Source organism: Poecilia reticulata, chromosome 6 (assembly GCF_904066995.2).
Source record: "Poecilia reticulata chromosome 6, P_reticulata-male-v2, whole genome shotgun sequence".
NCBI classification, from domain to species: domain Eukaryota; kingdom Metazoa; phylum Chordata; class Actinopteri; order Cyprinodontiformes; family Poeciliidae; genus Poecilia; species Poecilia reticulata.
This window is the reverse complement of record NC_088835.1, coordinates 3,550,542-3,568,870: the sequence shown is the minus strand read 5'-3', so window position 1 is coordinate 3,568,870 and position 18,329 is coordinate 3,550,542. Positions and strand designations below refer to the sequence as shown.

Sequence of the window (18,329 nt, the reverse complement as noted above, 5' to 3'; positions counted from 1 at the left end):
CTAAGACATACGGACGCAGATCCAATGAAACGATGACAAAATCGATCATCGTACTGCGGCCTAGGTGTCCTGGTGCCAAGTGCACATATGGACACCCTTATGCTTGAACATGGTGTTTGTGATGAACAATCCGTGATGAGCACTGAAGTCCAACAACAGAACACCACTCGAGTTCAGATCGGGGGGGCATTCCTCCCAACCACACCCCTCCAGGTCTCACTGTCATTGCCCACTGTCTCTCCCCAGGAGGGGCAATCTCCAGTACCCCCTCTGAGGACTCCAAAAAGGGTAATCTGAACTGTTGTTCGGCCCGTAAGCACAGACAACAGTCAGAACCCGTCCCCCCACCCGTAGGCGGAGGGAGGCTACCCTCTCGTTCACCGGGATAAACCCCAACGTACAGGCGCCAAGATGGGGGGCAACAAGATTGCCCACTCCTGCCCGGCGCCTCTCACCGTGGGCAACTCCAGAGTGGAAGTACGTCCAGCCCCTCTCAAGGAGACTGGTTCCAGAACCAGAGGCATGCGTCAAGGTGAGGCCGACTCTTTCTAGCCAGAACCTCTCAGCCTCGCGCACTAGCTCCGGTTCCTTCCCCACCAGAGAGGTGACGTTCCACGTCCAAAGAGCCAGCTTCTGCAGCCGAGGATCAGACCGCCAGGGTCCTCTCCCTTGGCTGCCACCCGTCACACTCTGCACCCGACCCCTTTGGCCCCTCTGACAGGTGGTGAGCCCATTGGAAGGGGGACCCACATCTCCTCTTCGGGCTGAGCCTGGCTGGGCTCACCAGGTGCTCGCCATCGTGCCCCACCTCCAGGCCTGGCTCCAGAGTTGGGCCCCGGTGACCCGCGTCCAGGTGAGGGAACGCTAGATCCAAGGTTGTTGTGCAGCATAAGGGGTCTTCGGGTTGCGATTTGTCTGGTTCCTCACCTAGGACCTGTCTGCCTTGGGTGACCCTACCAGGGGCATAACGCCCCAGACAGCATAGCTCCTAGGATTCCCCCAACTCACGTTAGGGGTGGCTCCAAAGCCTCTGGTCCGTTAATAAAGAGAGGAGCAGAATAAAAAGGGGTGAGTGGTTTAGAGTTGATCATCTGCTCAGTTTGTTTTACCTTTGTCTTGGTTCATCACAGCTGCTGTAATTTCTGAACGTTCAATAAACGACAAACTTGGACTAATTACCTCGTTCATTGTGACTATATGTCATTTACAACAAACATCAAACACGGTAAATATGTTTCATTAAGTATTTAACTAACAAATGGCTTCTACCGCGATAATTATGTGAAATTAAATTAATTGTCTAATATAATATACTTCACATGGCCTGGAAGCTATTGAAGAAAACATTACATTATTTAATATTAAAATTATTGAAAATATTGTATATGACTTTAAAATTTAATAGATTATATTGTGTCTCATGTAAAAGCATGAATTAGCACCAGGGGTAAAAGTAGTTTTAAATTCTTGGGGGTACTATGACAAAAAAAAATAAAAATAATAATAATATATATATATATTTTTTTGTCATAGTACCGGGAGGAATTTAAAACTAATTTTACCCCTGGTTGGCCTACTATGAACGTTCCTTGGAACAGACACTTCTGCATTTCCTAACAGTAGAGGGCAATAACTGTAGTAAAAGGGCTTTCTCAGTAGTGTGGTAACCACGGAAACCAAACTGAAAGGTTTCAAAGTGGTTGGTCATCTTTAGGAAGCCAACAGCTTTTTCAATAATTTTACTGGTGAATGGAAGGTTGGAGACTGGCCTGCAATTCTGCAGTAATGATTTTTTCTCTTTATCAGTAGTTTGGTAACTGCTGTAGGGGAAAACACCTGATGAGAGGGATGAGTTTACATTTGAATCAGGTCAGATGACATGACAGGCAGGAAAAATTATATATACATCCATTATCATGCTCGTGACCCTACTAGGGGTGTAGGCCCTGCTCCTTGTAGGATCACAAGGGTTCTGGTGCCTATCTCCTGCAGTCAATAGGTGAGAGGAGGGGTCACCCTGGACAGGTCACCACTCCATAGCAAAAAATGGTAGATCGTGTGTTGCTATTCATATGCTGTGACAGATTAAAATGATCTTTTTCACTATGTCCTGATGCAAGACATTCACACAGCACCAAGATTAATCCAATTCAAATGAATATAGAGTCACAGCAGCTGTACACAGAGGTTCTTTCTCTTCCAGCATTTTCATAGCTTTCTCCAAGTTTTGTGTATGGAAAACTTGGAGGAATATAAATCTAATTATAGTCTTTTGTCTATGACTCTGTTTGTATCTGCATTAGTTGAGTCACTGACTCATCAGTTACAAAGCACAATATGTTCTTAACCTCACAAACAACACTTAGCTCCAAGCATAACCTAAAATCATTCAGTTCTGACAGCGTGAACCTGGCTGGAATGTAAACCAGTTAGAACCTGTCGTACAACTTCAAAGACACAGCCAGTGTACAAGTTGCACAAACCTCAATAAGCCATGTCTCCTCTGTAATATTCAAGTCTCGCATTTTAAACTTGTGAGTCCATCTGCATTCTGGAAATAGTAAGGTAAGGTAAGGTAAAAAAAACTTTATTAATCCCATAGGGAAATTGAGATTGTCTGTTGCTCACACATTAATTCACATCCACACAACATTAAGAAATTTCGTACACAATATACACACATTAAAAACAGTCTAGTAAAGGAACTTAAATACGTTAAAAATGCTAATTACTCCGTCTCCCTCCCTTAACCCTCCCAGAAATCATAGCATTGTGAAGCCTAATGGCCCGTGGGACAAAGGAGTTTTTCTCAGTTGAACATCCCAGTGAGAGAAACCTGTCACTGCGGGAGCTCCTCTGATTGGAGAGAACAGTATGCAAGGGATGGCTTGTGTTCTCCAGGATTAAGCTGAGCTTAGACAGTGTCCTCTGTTCCACCACTGTCTCCACAGACTCCAGGCTCACACAAACACACAGCCAGCTCTGCGGATGAGGCGGTTCAATCTCTGTATGTCTCTCTTCTTTGCGTAGCCCCCCCAACAAACAACTGCGTAGAATATAACAGTAGACACAATGGACACAACAGTAGACACAACAGTAGACACAGGAGCTTAGAGCACACATTGAAGGAGGCCAGTCTCCTCAAGAAGTACATTCTACTCTGTGCTTTCTTGTACACATTGTCTGTATTGGAAAACCAGTTCAGCTTATTGTCCAGTTGTAGGCCCAAGTATTTGTATGGGCTGACCACCTCTACCTCAATGTTTCAAACAAAATAATAATAATATTGATGCCCGACTGTTAACATGATTATTGTTGTTTTGAATTTTTACATGTGTGCGTGTGTGTGTGAATGTTTCCATAGCTTTAATATCCTAAGTGAGTCTTGTATGACGGTGTTTGCTTTCCATGAGGTCTACCTATGCATGACTGTCACACACACATACTCTCAGGCCAACCTTTCACACACAAACACGCCTGATGTGCTGACAACTTTCTCTGCCCCACCCAACACTGCTTCATTGCCTGTATTGTGGAATGATAATTTACCCTTTCAACTCTGTGAGTGAAGGTATAAAACACTGTTTTAAGGGCCATGACAGTAAATGTGATTCAGAACCTCTCCTACCATGAACCATCCACCTTCCTGCACAATGTGCAATGTTAGCCCTGTAAAGCTAACTTTTTTGTTATCAACTCTCCATTATCGTAATTTGTTCATTGTAAAGCTAAGTATTTTTATTGCCAATACTGACACCTAATTTCTCACCTGCTCATCAGATATGGCCACCTTGTTCTTAAAGACGATCCACTCGACAGTCTCGTCGCAAGTCGGTGTGGTCAAGGATCCATTATAGATGAAATACTTCTCTGTGGAGTTTGGCAGGAGACCTTGCAGGGTAAACGGTGACACTGCTGCACTCTTTCCTAGACAGCAAATGAGAAAAACAATGAAAGACATGCAAAAGAAGTGAAGGGCAAAAAAGAAGGCGAGGAAACTAAAGAAGCTGTTGTACCATATCTGCTCACACTGTTGATACCACTGATGATGGGAGCGTAGTTCATATTGTCTTCAGTGCTTGTCTGAACCAAAGGGAAAAAAAATAATTAGTTTTTACTGATTTGAGATTTACTCTCAAACCTGAATATTTCACCTGTAAAAATACTGACAAATAGTAATATTGAGTTGTGATACAGAACTTTCCCCTTAATTTAGTGTAATCCGTTACACTGTTGTAGTTTTTAATACTAACACATGCTTCTGTTTTCAATACTTATTGAAAACATATTAGTGACTTACAAATATCTCCCAGTGATTTTAGTCTCCTCAAGGTTATGTTTTTCCATATCAGTTAATTGATGCTTTACGCTTCCAACTAAAATATTTACATGATAATGATATTTAGTAGATTGCAGCTCATCAATAATTTTGTTCTATAGACATTTTCAAAAACACCATGTAAGATGTGATTGCCTTTGATGCTGTTGTACAGTAAGATGCTCTAAACCAGGAGTCCCCAAACTTTTTCCTGTGAGGGCCACATAACATTTCCCTTCTCTGGTGGGGGGCCAGAGTCAGTTTGTAACAGAAAAAGTGTGACATTTGTAGGAGTGCCCAAATGTAAAAAAAATATTGTTTTCCAGAATGTACAAAAGTCAGGAAATAAATAATAACCGTAATAAATGTGATATTCAATTGATCTGTAATGACTCAAATTTTGGGTGTCTGTCCCCCTCTGCTGCATCATTGTGGAAAACCTAGAGCGGCACAGATATCTGCGGCTTATCGTCCGGTGCGGCTTATATGTGTATGTTTACTGTTTTTTTTTAAAAACTTCGGGGGTGTGACTTATAGTCCGGAAAATACGGTATTTATTTCATAAATAGTGTTATTTATTTAAATAAACTTCTCCTTGGGCTGCCACCTTATCGTGGTGGAGGGGTTTGAGTGTCCCAATGATCCTGGCAGCTATGCTGTCTGGGGCTTTATGCCCCTGGTAGGGTCACAAAAGGCAGACAGGTCCTAGGTGAGGAACCAGACAAAGCGCAGTCCGAAGATCCCTTATGATGAACACAAACTTTGGACTTTGTTTTCCCTCGCCCGGACGCGGGTCACCGGGGCCCCACTCTGGAGTCAGGACTGGAGATGGGGCACGATGGCGAGCGCCTGGTGGCCAGGCTTTTACCGACGGAGCCCGGCCGGGCTCAGCCCGAAGAGGAGACGTCGGTCCCCATTCCGATGGGCTCACCACCTGTCCAAGGGGACAAAGGGGTCGGGTGCATTGTGATATGGGCGGCAGCCGAGGGAGGGGACCCTGGCGGTCTGATCCTCGGCTGCAGAAGCTGGCTCTTGGGACGTGGAACGTCACCTCTCTGGTGGGGAAGGAACTGGAGCCAGTGTGCGAAGCTGAGAGGTTCCGGCTAGAAATAGTCGGCCTCACCTCGACACATGGCTCTGGTTCTGGAACCAGTCTCCTTGAGAGGGTGGTGCAGCACCAACACAGTTTATAGTGAGGATGGTGCGCTACTTACCTCAACTCGGGACGTTGTGGGCCGGTGTTCGGAATACTTCGAAGACCTCCTCAATCACACCAACATGCCTTCTGTTGAGGAAGCTGAGCCTGGGGACTCTGGGTTGGGCTCTCCAATCTCTGGGGACGAGGTCGCCGAGGTGGTCAAAAAGCTCCTCGTTGGCAGAGTTGTGTTGGCTCACGCAACTCTGCAATATCGCATGGACATCGGGGGCAGTTCCCCTGGATTGGCAGACTGGGGTGGTGGTCCCCCTGTTTAAAAAGGGGGACTGGAGGGTGTGCTCCAATTACAGGGGGATCACACTCTTAAGCCTCCCTGGTAAGGTCTATTCAGGGGTCCTGGAGAGGAGGGTCCGTCGGATAGTTGAACCTCGGATTCAGGAAGAGCAGTGTGGTTTTCGTTCTGGTCGTAGAACACTGGACCAGCTCTACACCCTCAGCAGGGTCCTGGAGGGTACATGGGAGTTCGCCCAACCAGTCTACATGTGTTTTGTGGACTTGGAGAAGGCGTTTGACCGTGTCCCTCGGGGGGCTCTGTGGGGGGTACTCCCGGAGTATGAGGTATCGGGCCCTTTGATACGGGCTGTCAGGTCCCTGTATGACCGGTGTCAGAGTCTGGTCCGCATTGCCGGCAGTAAGTCGGGCTCGTTTCCGGTGAGAGTTGGACTCCGCCAAGGCTGCCCTTTGTCACCGATTCTGTTCATTACTTTTATGGACAGAATTTCTAGGCGCAGCCGAGGTGTTGAGGGGATCCGTTTTGGTGGCTTTAGGATCGTATCTCTGCTTTTTGCAGATGATGTGGTCCTGTTGACTTCATCAGAACGTGATCTGCAGCTCTCACTGGAGCGGTTCGCAGCCAAGTGTGAAGCGGCCGGGATGAGGCTCAGTGCCTCCAAATCCGAGGCCATGGTCTTGAGCCGGAAAAGGGTAGAGTACCTTCTCCGGGTCAGGGGGGTCGTCCTGCCTCAAGTGGAGGAGTTTAAGTATCTGGGGATCTTGTTCACGAATGAGGGAAGAAGGGAGCAGGAGATCGACAGGCGGATTGGGGCAGCGTCTACTGTGAAGCGGGCGCTGTACCGGTCCGTCGTGGTGAAGAGAGAGCTGAGCCAAAAAGCGAAGCTCTCGATTTACCGGTCGATCTACGTTCCCACCCTCATCTATGGTCATGAACTTTGGGTCATGACCAAAAGAACGAGATCACGGGTACAAGCGGCCGAAATGGGTTTCCTCCGCAGGGTGGCTGGGCTCTCCCTTAGAGATAGGGTGAGAAGCTCGGTGATCCGGGAGGGACTCAGAGTAGAGCCGCTGCTCCTCCACGTTGAGAGGAGCCAGTTGAGGTGGCTCGGGCATCTGGTCAGGATGCCTCCTGGACGCCTTCCTGGTGAGGTTTTTCCGGGCATGTCCCACCGGGAGGAGGCCTCTGGGAAGACCCAGGACACGCTGGAGGGATTACGTCTCTCAGCTGGCCTGGGAACGCCTTGGGATTCCCTCGGAGGAGCTGGAAGAAGTGGCTGGGGAGAGGGAAGTCTGGGCCTCCCTTCTGAAGCTGCTGCCCCTGCGACCCGACCCCGGATAAGCGGAAGAAAAAGGATGGATGGATATTTAAATAAATAAAAAAATAATGAAATAAATAATAACCAAATAACCCTCTCTGGGTTCTTCACAGAAAAAAATCCTAGAACTAACACTATTTATGAAATAAATACCGTATTTTCCTGACTATAAGCCACACCCCCAAAGTAAAAAAACCCCCAAAAAACCAGTAAACATACACATATAAGCTGCACCGGACTATAAGCCGCAGATATCTCTGCCGCTCTAGGTTTTCCACAATGATGCAGCAGCAGCACAGGGGGGCAGACACCCAAAATTTGAGTTATTACAGATCAATTGAATATCACATTTATTACGGTTGACAAAGAAAAGTTACTAAGTTTAGATCTAACTCAACTGATTACGGTAGTTTCCGAACGGTAACTTTAACAGTAAAAGTGCTGATCCTTCGTGTCTGCTACTAGCATGCGCTAAATGAAAATGGGCGCTTTCTTCTTCTTCTATCTTCTTCTTTAGATTTCAACAGCAGCTTGCATCCATTATTGCTGCACTACTGCCATCTACTGGATCCTAATATCTATACCTCAAATTCTCATAATGATCGCAGTATTATTTAAAAAACGAAAAATTTTCTTTTTTGCTATTTAACTGATCAACAACATTCTCAAATTTCAATTCCCTATTAAACCTAATTCCGTTTTAACGGACGCTTTCTTCTTTTATTTCCAATTTTGACTTCCAATGAGGGCTGCACAGTGGCGCAGTTGGTAGAGATGTTGCCTTGCAGCAAGAAGGTTCTGGGTTCGATTTCTGGCCCCGGTCTTTCTGCATGGAGTCTCCATGTTCTCCCTGTGCATGGTGGGTTTTCTCCGGGTACTCTGGTTTCCTCCCACAGTCCAAAAACATGACTGTCAGGTTAATTGGCCTCTCCAAATTGCCCCTAGGTGTGAGTGTGTGTGTGCATGGTTGTGTGTTCTGTGTGTCTATGTGTTGCCCTGCGACAGACTGGCGACCTGTCCAGGGTGACCCCGCCTCTTGCCCGGTACGCTAGCTGGAAACCAGCAACCCTCCAGACCCCACTGAGGGAAAAGGGTGCAAGAAAATGGATGGATGGATGGATGAACTTCCAATGATTCACTTCAACCACCAGAGCCCCCTGGTGGTTGAAGAAAAATCCACAAATAAGCGACACCGGGGCTATAAGCCGCATGGTTCAAAGCGTAGGAAAAAAGTAGTTTTCATATACCGGAAAATACGGTATATGAAAAAAAAAATCTAAATGCTCTCTGGTATTGTTCGAGGGGCCGCACCAAATGTGGAGGCTGGCAGGATCCGGCCCGCGGGCCGTAGTTTGGAGACCACTGCTCTAAACTTTTGCTCTAATGTTAACAATAACTGATTAGTAAAGGCATGATTCTAACTGGAATCAGTTCTAAATCATTAGCCCTGAGTAACGAATTACAAGTACGTCATTACTGTACTTAAGTACAGTTTTCGTGTATCTGTACTTTACTTAAGTAGATTTAATAATGGGTACTTTCTACTTTTACTTCACTACATTTTACAGTAAGTATCTGTACTTTCTACTTCACTACATTTCTACAAAAGTATCGCGTTACTCGTTACATCCAAGTCTCATTGTGATTTTTTTTCCATTAAAATGTGAAGTTCAGGGATTTAAGGTGGCGCCGTAAAATCCAAGCAATAACGTGACTTAGTGTTTGTTGTCACTCATCGGCTCCCCCTTTACTCGCACGTGGAGCTCCAAGACATGCGCAGTGGTTTCCTCTGAGCGCCAGTAATATAATAGTACGGAAGTGCTACATAAATAATAAGATATGGCGACATGTAAAATCAGCAGCGCTTCGCTTTCACAGACGGTGGGGACTTGGTCCAATTTTTAACGTCACTTGGAAGGAAAGCTTAAAGAAAGGTAAGATCTGTGGACGTGATGCTAGCAAAGCTAGCTGTATTGACTGAGACACATGTTGCATCTGCGATGACTGACATGTCGCAGATATGGGACAACGCTGTGACCAAAGTGCAATATTGTAATATGACATTCATGGACGATCCGATTCTTCTGGACGGATCTTGACTAAGTCCAGTGGTGGGAAGTAACGAAGTACAAGTACTTCGTTACTGTACTTAAGTACAGTTTTCGTGTATCTGTACTTTACTTAAGTAGATTTAATAATAAGGACTTTCTACTTTTACTCCACTACATTTTACAGTAAGTATCTGTACTTTCTACTTCACTACATTTCTACAAAAGTGTCGCGTTACTCGTTACATCCAAGTCGCGTTGCTCTTTTCTTCCGTTAAAATGTGAAGTTCAGGGACTTAAGGTGGCGCCGTAAAATCCAAGCAATAACGTGACTTAGTGTCTGTTGTCACCCATCGGCTCCACCTTTACTCGCACTCGGAGCTCCAGACATGCGCAGTGGTTTCCTCTGAGCGGGAGATGTTTGTCTATAATATAATAGCGCTGCATAAATTGATATGGCGACATGTAAAATCAGCAGCGCTTCGCTTTCACAGACGGTGGGGACTTCGTCCAACTTTTAGCGTCACTTGGAAGGAAAGCTTAAAGAAAGGTAAGATCTGTGCTAGCAAAGCTAGCTGTACTGAGACACATGTTGCATCTGATGAAAAAAAGTTGTCACTCATGCACTGAATTATTGTGTGGAGGTGTTGACTGAGGTGTCGCATATATGGGACAACGCTGTGACCAAAGTCTGCAATACAGTGATATGACATTCAGGAACGATCCGATTCTTCTGGACGGATCTTTACTAAGTCCTAAGGACTGAAGCCTCACTGAGAGCCGTTCTTTATATATATATATATATATATATATATATATAGAGAGAGAGACATTCATTTAATCGCTGAATAAGTAAAAGTTGAATGTATCAACACAGAGCATGCTCATTGCTCATTGATTGATTTCGTCTCCTGTCATGGTGGCAAACATCGCAGTGGGAGGGAGGATGAAAACAGTCATGATGCTCATTCTGCTTAGTTACTTGTTGCGTCGTTGGACAGTGTTCATAGTTGAACGTTATTTACCGTTAATTGCGATGTTTAAGTTGTGGTTTCTGACATATGCAATATGGGCAACCGCCCAAGGCGTTATTTTTCTAGGAATAGCAGGAGACCTCTTCGGATTGTAGCACAGCGATGAAAGCAAAACAGAATGAAGTGAGTTTTAATTGATACTGGTTAAATATATTTCAGCTCTAAGTATTTAATATCTAGGTGTTTTTATGGGAATGTGGATCTTTCAGATCAATCTGAAAACCAATTTTGATAAACTTAATGTTATTGTGTCATTTAGCGCGGGGCGCTGGTCTTGGTCTCGGGTTCGGTGGTCTTGACTACAACTCTGCTACATGGCTCCTTGGTTGCATGTCCTCCACCCCGCCCGCACCTTCTTTACATCCCCTTTCAGTTAGATTTCTTTCTAAATAAATGTGACTAATGAAGTTCATGCTATGTTAGGACAGGAGACAAAATGTTTCCATCCCTGAAATTATGATTCATAGAATCACATATCTAAGTCTAAACTGTTACAGAGAATAAACACAATAAGAACATGTTTAATCTGTGGTAGTGTTAATTAAAATGGCACATTTCTGATGTATTTAAATTAAATACGATCGGCACACTTAATGATATTAGCGATTAGGTAATGCATTCAGCGAGTACTTTTACTTTTAATACTTAAGTATTTTTAAAAGCCAGGACTTTTTTACTTTTACTTAAGTAAAATGTTAATGTGGTACTTTGACTTTTACTTAAGTACATCTTTGACTGTGTATTTGTACTTTTACTTAAGTAAATTTTTTGAGTACTTTCTCCACCACTGACTAAGTCCTATAGTACTGAAGCCTCAGTGAGAGCTGTTCTTCGTTCTTGTAATGCTCTGCGTAGACTGCAGTAGCTATTTTATTTCATTAAAATATCTTTATATTTAATTGGCGAATAAATAAAACAAGAACGTAAGAACACAGAGCATGCTCATTGCTCTTTGTTTTCATCACCTGTCACGGTGGCAGACGTTGCAGCAGGAGGGAGGATGAGATCAGTCACGGTGCTCCTGCTGCTTGGTTACTTGTTGCTTATTGGGCCTTGGACAGTGTTCATAGTTGAGCGTTGTTAATTGCTATGTTTAATGGTGCAATTTCTGACATTGGCAATATGGGCAACTGCCCAGGGTGTTATTTCTTTAGGGATGGCAGGAGACCTCTGTGTATTGTGGCACAGAGATGAAAGCAAAACAGAATGAAGAAGAGTTTGAATTGATACTGGTTAAATTTATTTTATCTCTAAGTATTTAATGTCTAGGGGGGAAAGTGAATCTTTCAGATCAATTTGAGAAGCAGTTTTGATAGGTGCACTTCATTTTATTGTCATGTAGCATGGGGTTTTGATTTGGTCTTGGGTTCGGTGGTCCAGACTACAACTCTGCTACGTGGCTCCTTGGTTCCATGTCCTCCTCTGCCAGTTGGATTTCTTTCAAAATAAATGTGTGGCAAAAAAAGTGAAGTTCATGTTATGTTAGGACAGGAGACCAGATGTTTCAATCCCTGAAATTATGATGCATAGAATCATATATCTAAGTCTAAACTATGTTACAGAATAAACGCAATAAAAACATGCTTTATCTGTGGCATATGATCATATGATTGGTACACTTAATGATATTAGTGATTAGGCAATGCATTAGCAAGTACTTTTACTTTTAATACTTAAGTATTTTTAAAAACCAGTACTTTTTTACTTTTACTTAAGTAAAATGTTAATGTGGTACTTTGACTTTTACTTGAGTACATTTTTGTCTGTGTATTTGTACTTTTACTTAAGTACATTTTTTGAGTACTTTCTCCACCACTGGTCATTTCTGTGGCTACATATTTATATACTTAAAAAATGGCACCTACTTAGTATACACAAATTCATTCTCTGAAATTCATAATGTGCCTTGATCACTATCGGATCACAGTAACGTATCAGCTCACCTAATGCTTAGACACACTCCTCCTAAAGCTTCATGTTGGCAATTCAATATATCACTACTTAGAAATGAAGAATTCTGCTATTTCTTTCGTAGCACCTTAAAAATCTTTATAGAAATTAATGCAGGCTTGGTAGAGGAATACCAAATGACTAGGAAAGCGCTAAATTCATTAAGACAAAGAGCTGAATTCCTAATTCATAGAACTAGAAGGAATTATTTGAATGGGTCCAGACCAGGAATGGGCAACTCCAGTCCTCAAACCTTTAGTTGTGTCTCTACTTAAACACACCTGACTCAAATAATTAGGTCATTTGCAGAACTCTGAAGAACTTGTCTGCACTTAGAAGGTGATTCAGTCATTTGATTGAAGCGTGTTAAACCAGGGAGACATCCAAGAGTTGGAGGTCACCGGCCCTCGAGGTTTGGGATTAACCACCCCTGCATGGAGACAGACCTTGTAAAAATGTACTTTTGCTGGCCTTAAGTCTGAAGCAAAATGAGAAAAACTCCAACATTATGTCCATCCAAACACCTACCGGTATCTTAACTGAACCCTGTGAAATTAATTTGGTATTCAAAACGTATTACTCTTCCCATTACTCATCTGAAGTAGTCTTGAATGCTGATAACTGTGAGCAGATTTTTCGGGATCTTCAGCTCCCTACTCTTGCTGCTCAGGATTCAGAGAAACTTAGTGTCTCCATTACATTTGAAGAGTTTGCCTCTATGAAACCTTGCCTATATGAAAAAGGCAAATCCCCAGGCTAGGACAGTGTCCCACCAGAGTTATACCTTGCCTTCTGGAACATTGCCATGGTTAGGTGTGATTAATGTGGCATTGGACAAAGGTTCATTTAATTCAAGCAACAATGCCATAATAATCACATTACTTCTCAAACCTAATAAGGGCCCAGCTCAATGCAGTAACTACAGACCCTTGTCCCTCTTAGGGGATGTCAAACTCTATGTGAAAGTGCTTGTCATGCTACTCAGTAGATATTTATCTTGACTGATAAATAATGATCAGACCGGATTTATAAAAGGCAGATTGGCATCTGAAAATCTCCATTATTCATACAGCAAAAACAACTGATTTCCCTTGTTCTGTCTTGTCTGTCAAGACTGGAGTGATCTTATCTCTGGGTCACCTTGGACAACTTCAAACTAAGTCCACAATTTATCCAAATGGTGAAGGTTTTTTATGCTAACCTGTCTGTGATGGTATATATTTGTTCCTCTCTATTTCCCATAGTAAGGGGCACTTGTCAGGGCTGGCCCTTTCTGCCGTCTCTCTCTCGAACCACTGGCCCAGAAAATTAGACAGCACCCCTCAGTTCTTCCTGTCTCACTCAAGGACACCGAGAATTGCATATTCTAATTATGTTGTATTCTACATATTTTTGTGGATGTAAAATAACAATTACAATAAAAATAACTGATTACAAAAAAAGACGCTGAATAAATTTACAAAACAATTTCAGTGTGATCATTTTTATTGAAATTCAACATTCCAAACATACCTCAAACAACACAGCTAGTGCTGTGATTCTGCCACCGGACTGGATTGTTTCATCTAAAGAGTCAAACGGATGAGCCTCATAGCAGTAGATCTGCATCTACAGGAGAAAAGCAAAACATGTTATAATGGTTGGTTATTACTGGTATCAACATTATTTATTTTGGATTCTAACTAATAGAATCCAAAATAAGTTTTCAAACAGTTTTCAATGATATACATATAAACACAGACTGTCGGAGAACCACAGTGCTGGTTCTGTTGGACCTGAGTGCAGCTTTCAACACTGTTGACCATAACATTTTACTGAATCGACTGGAGAGTTGGGTCGGACTCTCCGGTCCAGTGCTCAACTGGTTTGAATCTTACATAAAAAACAGGGATTTCTTTGTTTCAATTAGAAACTTCTCATCAGAGAGGTCAAAGGTCACATGTGGGGTACCCCAAGGTTCAATCCTAGGACCCCTTCTCTTCAATATTTATATGCTCTCACTGGGTCAGGTTATAACAGGAAATAAGACCAGCTACCACAATTATGCGGATGATACACAGCTCTACATCACGATGTCACCAGGTGACTCTGAACCCATCCAATCACTGAATAGATGCTTAGAACAGATAAATGTGTGGATGTGCCAAAACTTTCTCAAGCTGAACAGAAACAAAACTGAAGTTATTATCTTTGGACCTAAAGATGAGCAAACTAGAATCAATGCACAGCTTCAGTTATTACAACTAAAAACCAGCGATCAGCCCGAAACCTGGGAGTAGTGATGGACTCTGACCTGAACCTTCAGAACCACATTAAGACAGTCACAAAGTCGGCCTTCTACCACCTGAAGAACATCTCTAGGATTAGAGGACTGATGTCTCAGTGCGATATAGAGAAACTCATCCATATGTTTATCTTTAGCCGCATTGATTACTGCAACAGCGTCTTCACAGGTCTGACTAATAAATCAATCAAACAGCTGCAGCTGATCCAGAATGCTGCTGCTCGGGTTCTCACTAAAACCAGGAAGATAGGGCACATAACACCAGTTTTCAAGTCCCTACACTGACTCCCTGTAGCTCAGAAAATAGACTTTAAAATACTGTTAGTTTATAAATCACTGAACGGTTTAGCACCCCAATATATTAAATATCTGTTATTGTTGTACCAACCGTCTAGACTCCTCAGATCTTCTGGTTCTGGTTCTGCTCTGCATCCTCAGAACCAGAACCAAACGAGGAGAAGCAGCATTCAGTTTCTATGCACCACAGATTTGGAACAAACTTCCAGAAAACTGTAAAACAGCTGAAACACTGAGTGCCTTTAAATCTCAACTTAAAACCCACCTGTTTAGAGTTGCTTATGGCTAAATTAGGGTTAGAGTGCAGGTTTTGATGTCTTCCATGTTTTTATGTCTTTACCTTTTTAATCTTTTTTTTCTTTCTTTTTTAAAAATCTCTGTTTTTATCTTTACTTTTTTATTTTTATTTTTCTTTCTCACTGTTTCTGTTTTAATGATGTAAAGCCCCCTGGGAAACGTCCCAGTTAAACGACGTTTAACTAAAGTTCTACGGTATGGAGAGCCATTTCAGCCAAAATTAAATAAATAAATAAATGGGTGAAATAAATAAAAAATGAGTAAAATAAATCAAAAAATGAAGAAAATGAGTGAAATAAATAAATAATTTGTTAAATAAATAATTTAGCTTTTTCATTAACCCATTTTTTCATTTATTTATTTTTCATATTATCAATTTCTCAATTTCCCTTTTTTCATTAATCTATTTTTCATTTACCCACTTTTCATTAATCTATTTTTCATTTAACCATTTTTTAATTTAGCTTTTTCATTAACCCCATTTTTCATTTCTTTATTTTTCACATTATCAATTTCCCAATTTCTCTTTTTCATTTATCTATTTTTTATTTATACCTTTATCCATTTACCCATTTTTCATTAATTTATTTTTCAATTAACCACTTTTCAATTTCCCTTTTTTATTAACCCAATTTTTTCATTTATTTATTTTTCCGATTATCAATTCTCTATTTCTCTTTTTCATTATCTATTTTTCATTAATCTATTTTTCATTTGTCCATTTTTTCATTTATCCCTTTATCTATTTACCCATTTTCATTAATCTATTTTTTAATTTAAACATTTTTTGATTTCCTTTTTCCATTAACCCGATTTTCTATTTCCCAGTTTCATTAATCAATTTCTCATATATCCCTTTTTTATTTACCCAATTTTCTTTTATCTATTTTTCATTCAACATTTGTTTGAAAAATCTTTACTTTTCCCATTTTCCAATTCCCCTTATTCATTTAGTATTTCCTTATTTTCTTATTTATCACATTCTATTTCCCCGCAAAACTTAGGGGAAAAATAAATGCAAATGAGGAGAGGCACGTCATCAGGCTACAACTTCCCCAATTGGTTGGTTAGCGTCACACCCATACTTTGCTTCAAGAAAGATGGCGACCTACTAACGGGTTATCAATAAGCTGAAGCTCATTAACTTCATTAGAAAATAGTGTTATTACTCCTGACTTTAGTTCTCGTGTGGCCGCTCAGACAGAACGTGTTTCAGTTGGCGGCTCTCATGGACTCAGAGCTTCACCGTCGGGAGTTTTTATAGTTTGAACGAAGCGGCCGCTGAAGTTGGCTTACGATTGAAGGTTCGGGACACCTTCGTAGCTACCAGCTGTGATCCAACTATAAGGAGCAACTTTACTGTACATCGTAAGTGAACTGCAATATCCAGAGGCAGCTCTACGGAGCATCGACCTGAAAGAATGAGAATGACAAGCCTTGGAGATCTTCATCGGAGGCCATCTTTCAGACATGCACCGCTGCTGTCCGTCCAGGATCCTCCGGTTGCCCAGACGTTGCACGGTAAGCTACTAACGCTGATGTTTGTTTTCCAACTACAGTCATATTTAATCAATAGGGCTCAATTACGATCGCGGGAGGTTTTGAGTTGATCTCGGCAGTAGGTGACAAGCTGAACGTCTCCAGGATGTTGAGACCAGCACGTCCTCTGATCCAATACATCTTATTAAGGATAAAATCAACAAAACGTGTTCAAATTAATGGCTCAACTGGTTGATTAAAGACAGTAAAAAGGTAGGAGTGGTTTCGAGTCGATCGCCTTGTTTTACCTTTGTAAACAGACAACCTGAATACAGTGACCTTTAGTGAGGGTACAGAATGGAGAATGGATAAAAGCTGAACTCCTGCTACAATCTTTGCCTCTCTTGGTTACATCCCTGAGGTGTGCCAAGTGTGGCCCACATGCATATAAAGTAAATATGACTATTAATTTAAGTATTTCTTTGTATGTATAACTTGCCCACCTTAGTTTGCCTGTTTTTGGTCAACGTGTGCCTCAACATTTGGTTACTGTTCCTTAGAGGTGGACAGAGGACCCACAATTTATACTCTAGGAATAACAGTAGCACTTCAACATGTTTTTACTCAAAGTAAATCATAGATGAATAAGAAATTAAACAAGAGTAAAGAAGCATTTGGTAAAAAGTTGATCAGTACTGATCAAGTTATCAATTATTTCATATCTAAAAAAATTACACAATTAGAAGGCCCAAAATATTAAGTTCAGTGGAAATTTTGGTATTTAAGACAAAATGAAAAATTAGTTTAAATAATAGTGATGCTTCATAATAAAATGACTTGAGTAAAAGTAAAAAGTTCAGCATAGTAAGAGTATTCCTAAAAGTTCATTTGAGTTTCAAAAAGTTACTCAACTATATTTAAGTAAATGTAATTAGTCACTCCTAAACTCTGCCCTTCTGAGGGAACAGGAGAAGGAACTGTTAAGGAAATAAATTAATCTTATTTTGATACTAAACATTGTTTCAATTAACAAATGAATCATAACACCCAGAACATATTCTGTTATGTTTATTCAAGGGTGAAGGAACAGAATGACTGGAGATCCTGGCTGAGAGGGACCAGGCCTGACACGGCAAACAGTGAGGAGAACCGTCTGCACTGTGAGCAGCACCAGAACTCCTGATGGGTCTCCTTCAGGACGAAGCAGAGAGACGCCCGACCTCCACAGAGAAGAGTTCACCCAAACATCAGAGGAAAAATGAATGCTGGTGCTCAACAGAGCAGCCTCTTTTCTTAAACCCAACACACACAGGGTGTTGTGGCCCTGATTAAAAACCTGCTAACTTAAATTTAACTGAAACACAGAACATCCAGAAATGTGATGAACTTCAGCTATAGAGTGGAAATGACAGTGAGATGAAAACATGTGTCTATATCACTCTTATACAGGACATTAACATTTTAAAGTGTTTGTTCCAGAGCCCCTGATACAAACGATAGCATTAGCTCATCCATCAGACATTTACTGAGGCCTGAAACATGCAGGGCAGACGACCTGAGGACTGACTGGTTAAACTATTTCATTGATACTTCAGATTGCAAATTTCCAATTGAAGGCGTCCGTAAATGAACACAATCATTATTCAATAAACCAAGCTGTGTAAAATAACTGCTAGGGTTGCTATTAAGAACCCAATATGTCATGTTTGTTCATTTCTACGTTGTCATACATACAAGGTACTCCACTCACTGTTTAGCTTCATGTTGAAGAATCTTCAGTGTAATGAAACCAAAAAATAAAACAGGTCCAAAACTTTCAATCTGTATTCTATTTTTGTAGCTTTGTTCTATTAAGA

The 18,329-nt window shown here is 41.6% G+C and overlaps 1 protein-coding gene and 1 long non-coding RNA gene across 11 annotated transcripts in view; one reads left to right on the top strand and one right to left on the bottom strand.

Moving 5' to 3' along the window:
* ptprz1a (protein tyrosine phosphatase receptor type Z1a) overlaps window positions 1-18,329 on the bottom strand; it is a 170,023-nt gene that overhangs the window by 71,789 nt on the left and 79,905 nt on the right. For all 10 annotated transcript variants that reach the window (XR_014087762.1, XM_081607661.1, XM_081607655.1 and 7 more), the window contains exons 5-7: window positions 13,629-13,724; window positions 4,017-4,083; window positions 3,770-3,927 (exon numbers count right to left, since the gene is read on the bottom strand). Coding sequence is in view for 9 of the 10 variants with exons in the window: in XM_081607661.1 (XP_081463787.1) it covers window positions 3,770-3,927; window positions 4,017-4,083; window positions 13,629-13,724 (321 nt within the window). In the remaining variant the exon portion in view is untranslated. The remainder of the gene's footprint in view (window positions 1-3,769; window positions 3,928-4,016; window positions 4,084-13,628; window positions 13,725-18,329) is intronic.
* On the top strand, window positions 15,726-18,293 carry LOC145551896 (uncharacterized). Its single transcript, XR_014087763.1, has 2 exons — window positions 15,726-16,515; window positions 17,551-18,293. It is a non-coding gene; the product is annotated as an uncharacterized LOC145551896 (long non-coding RNA).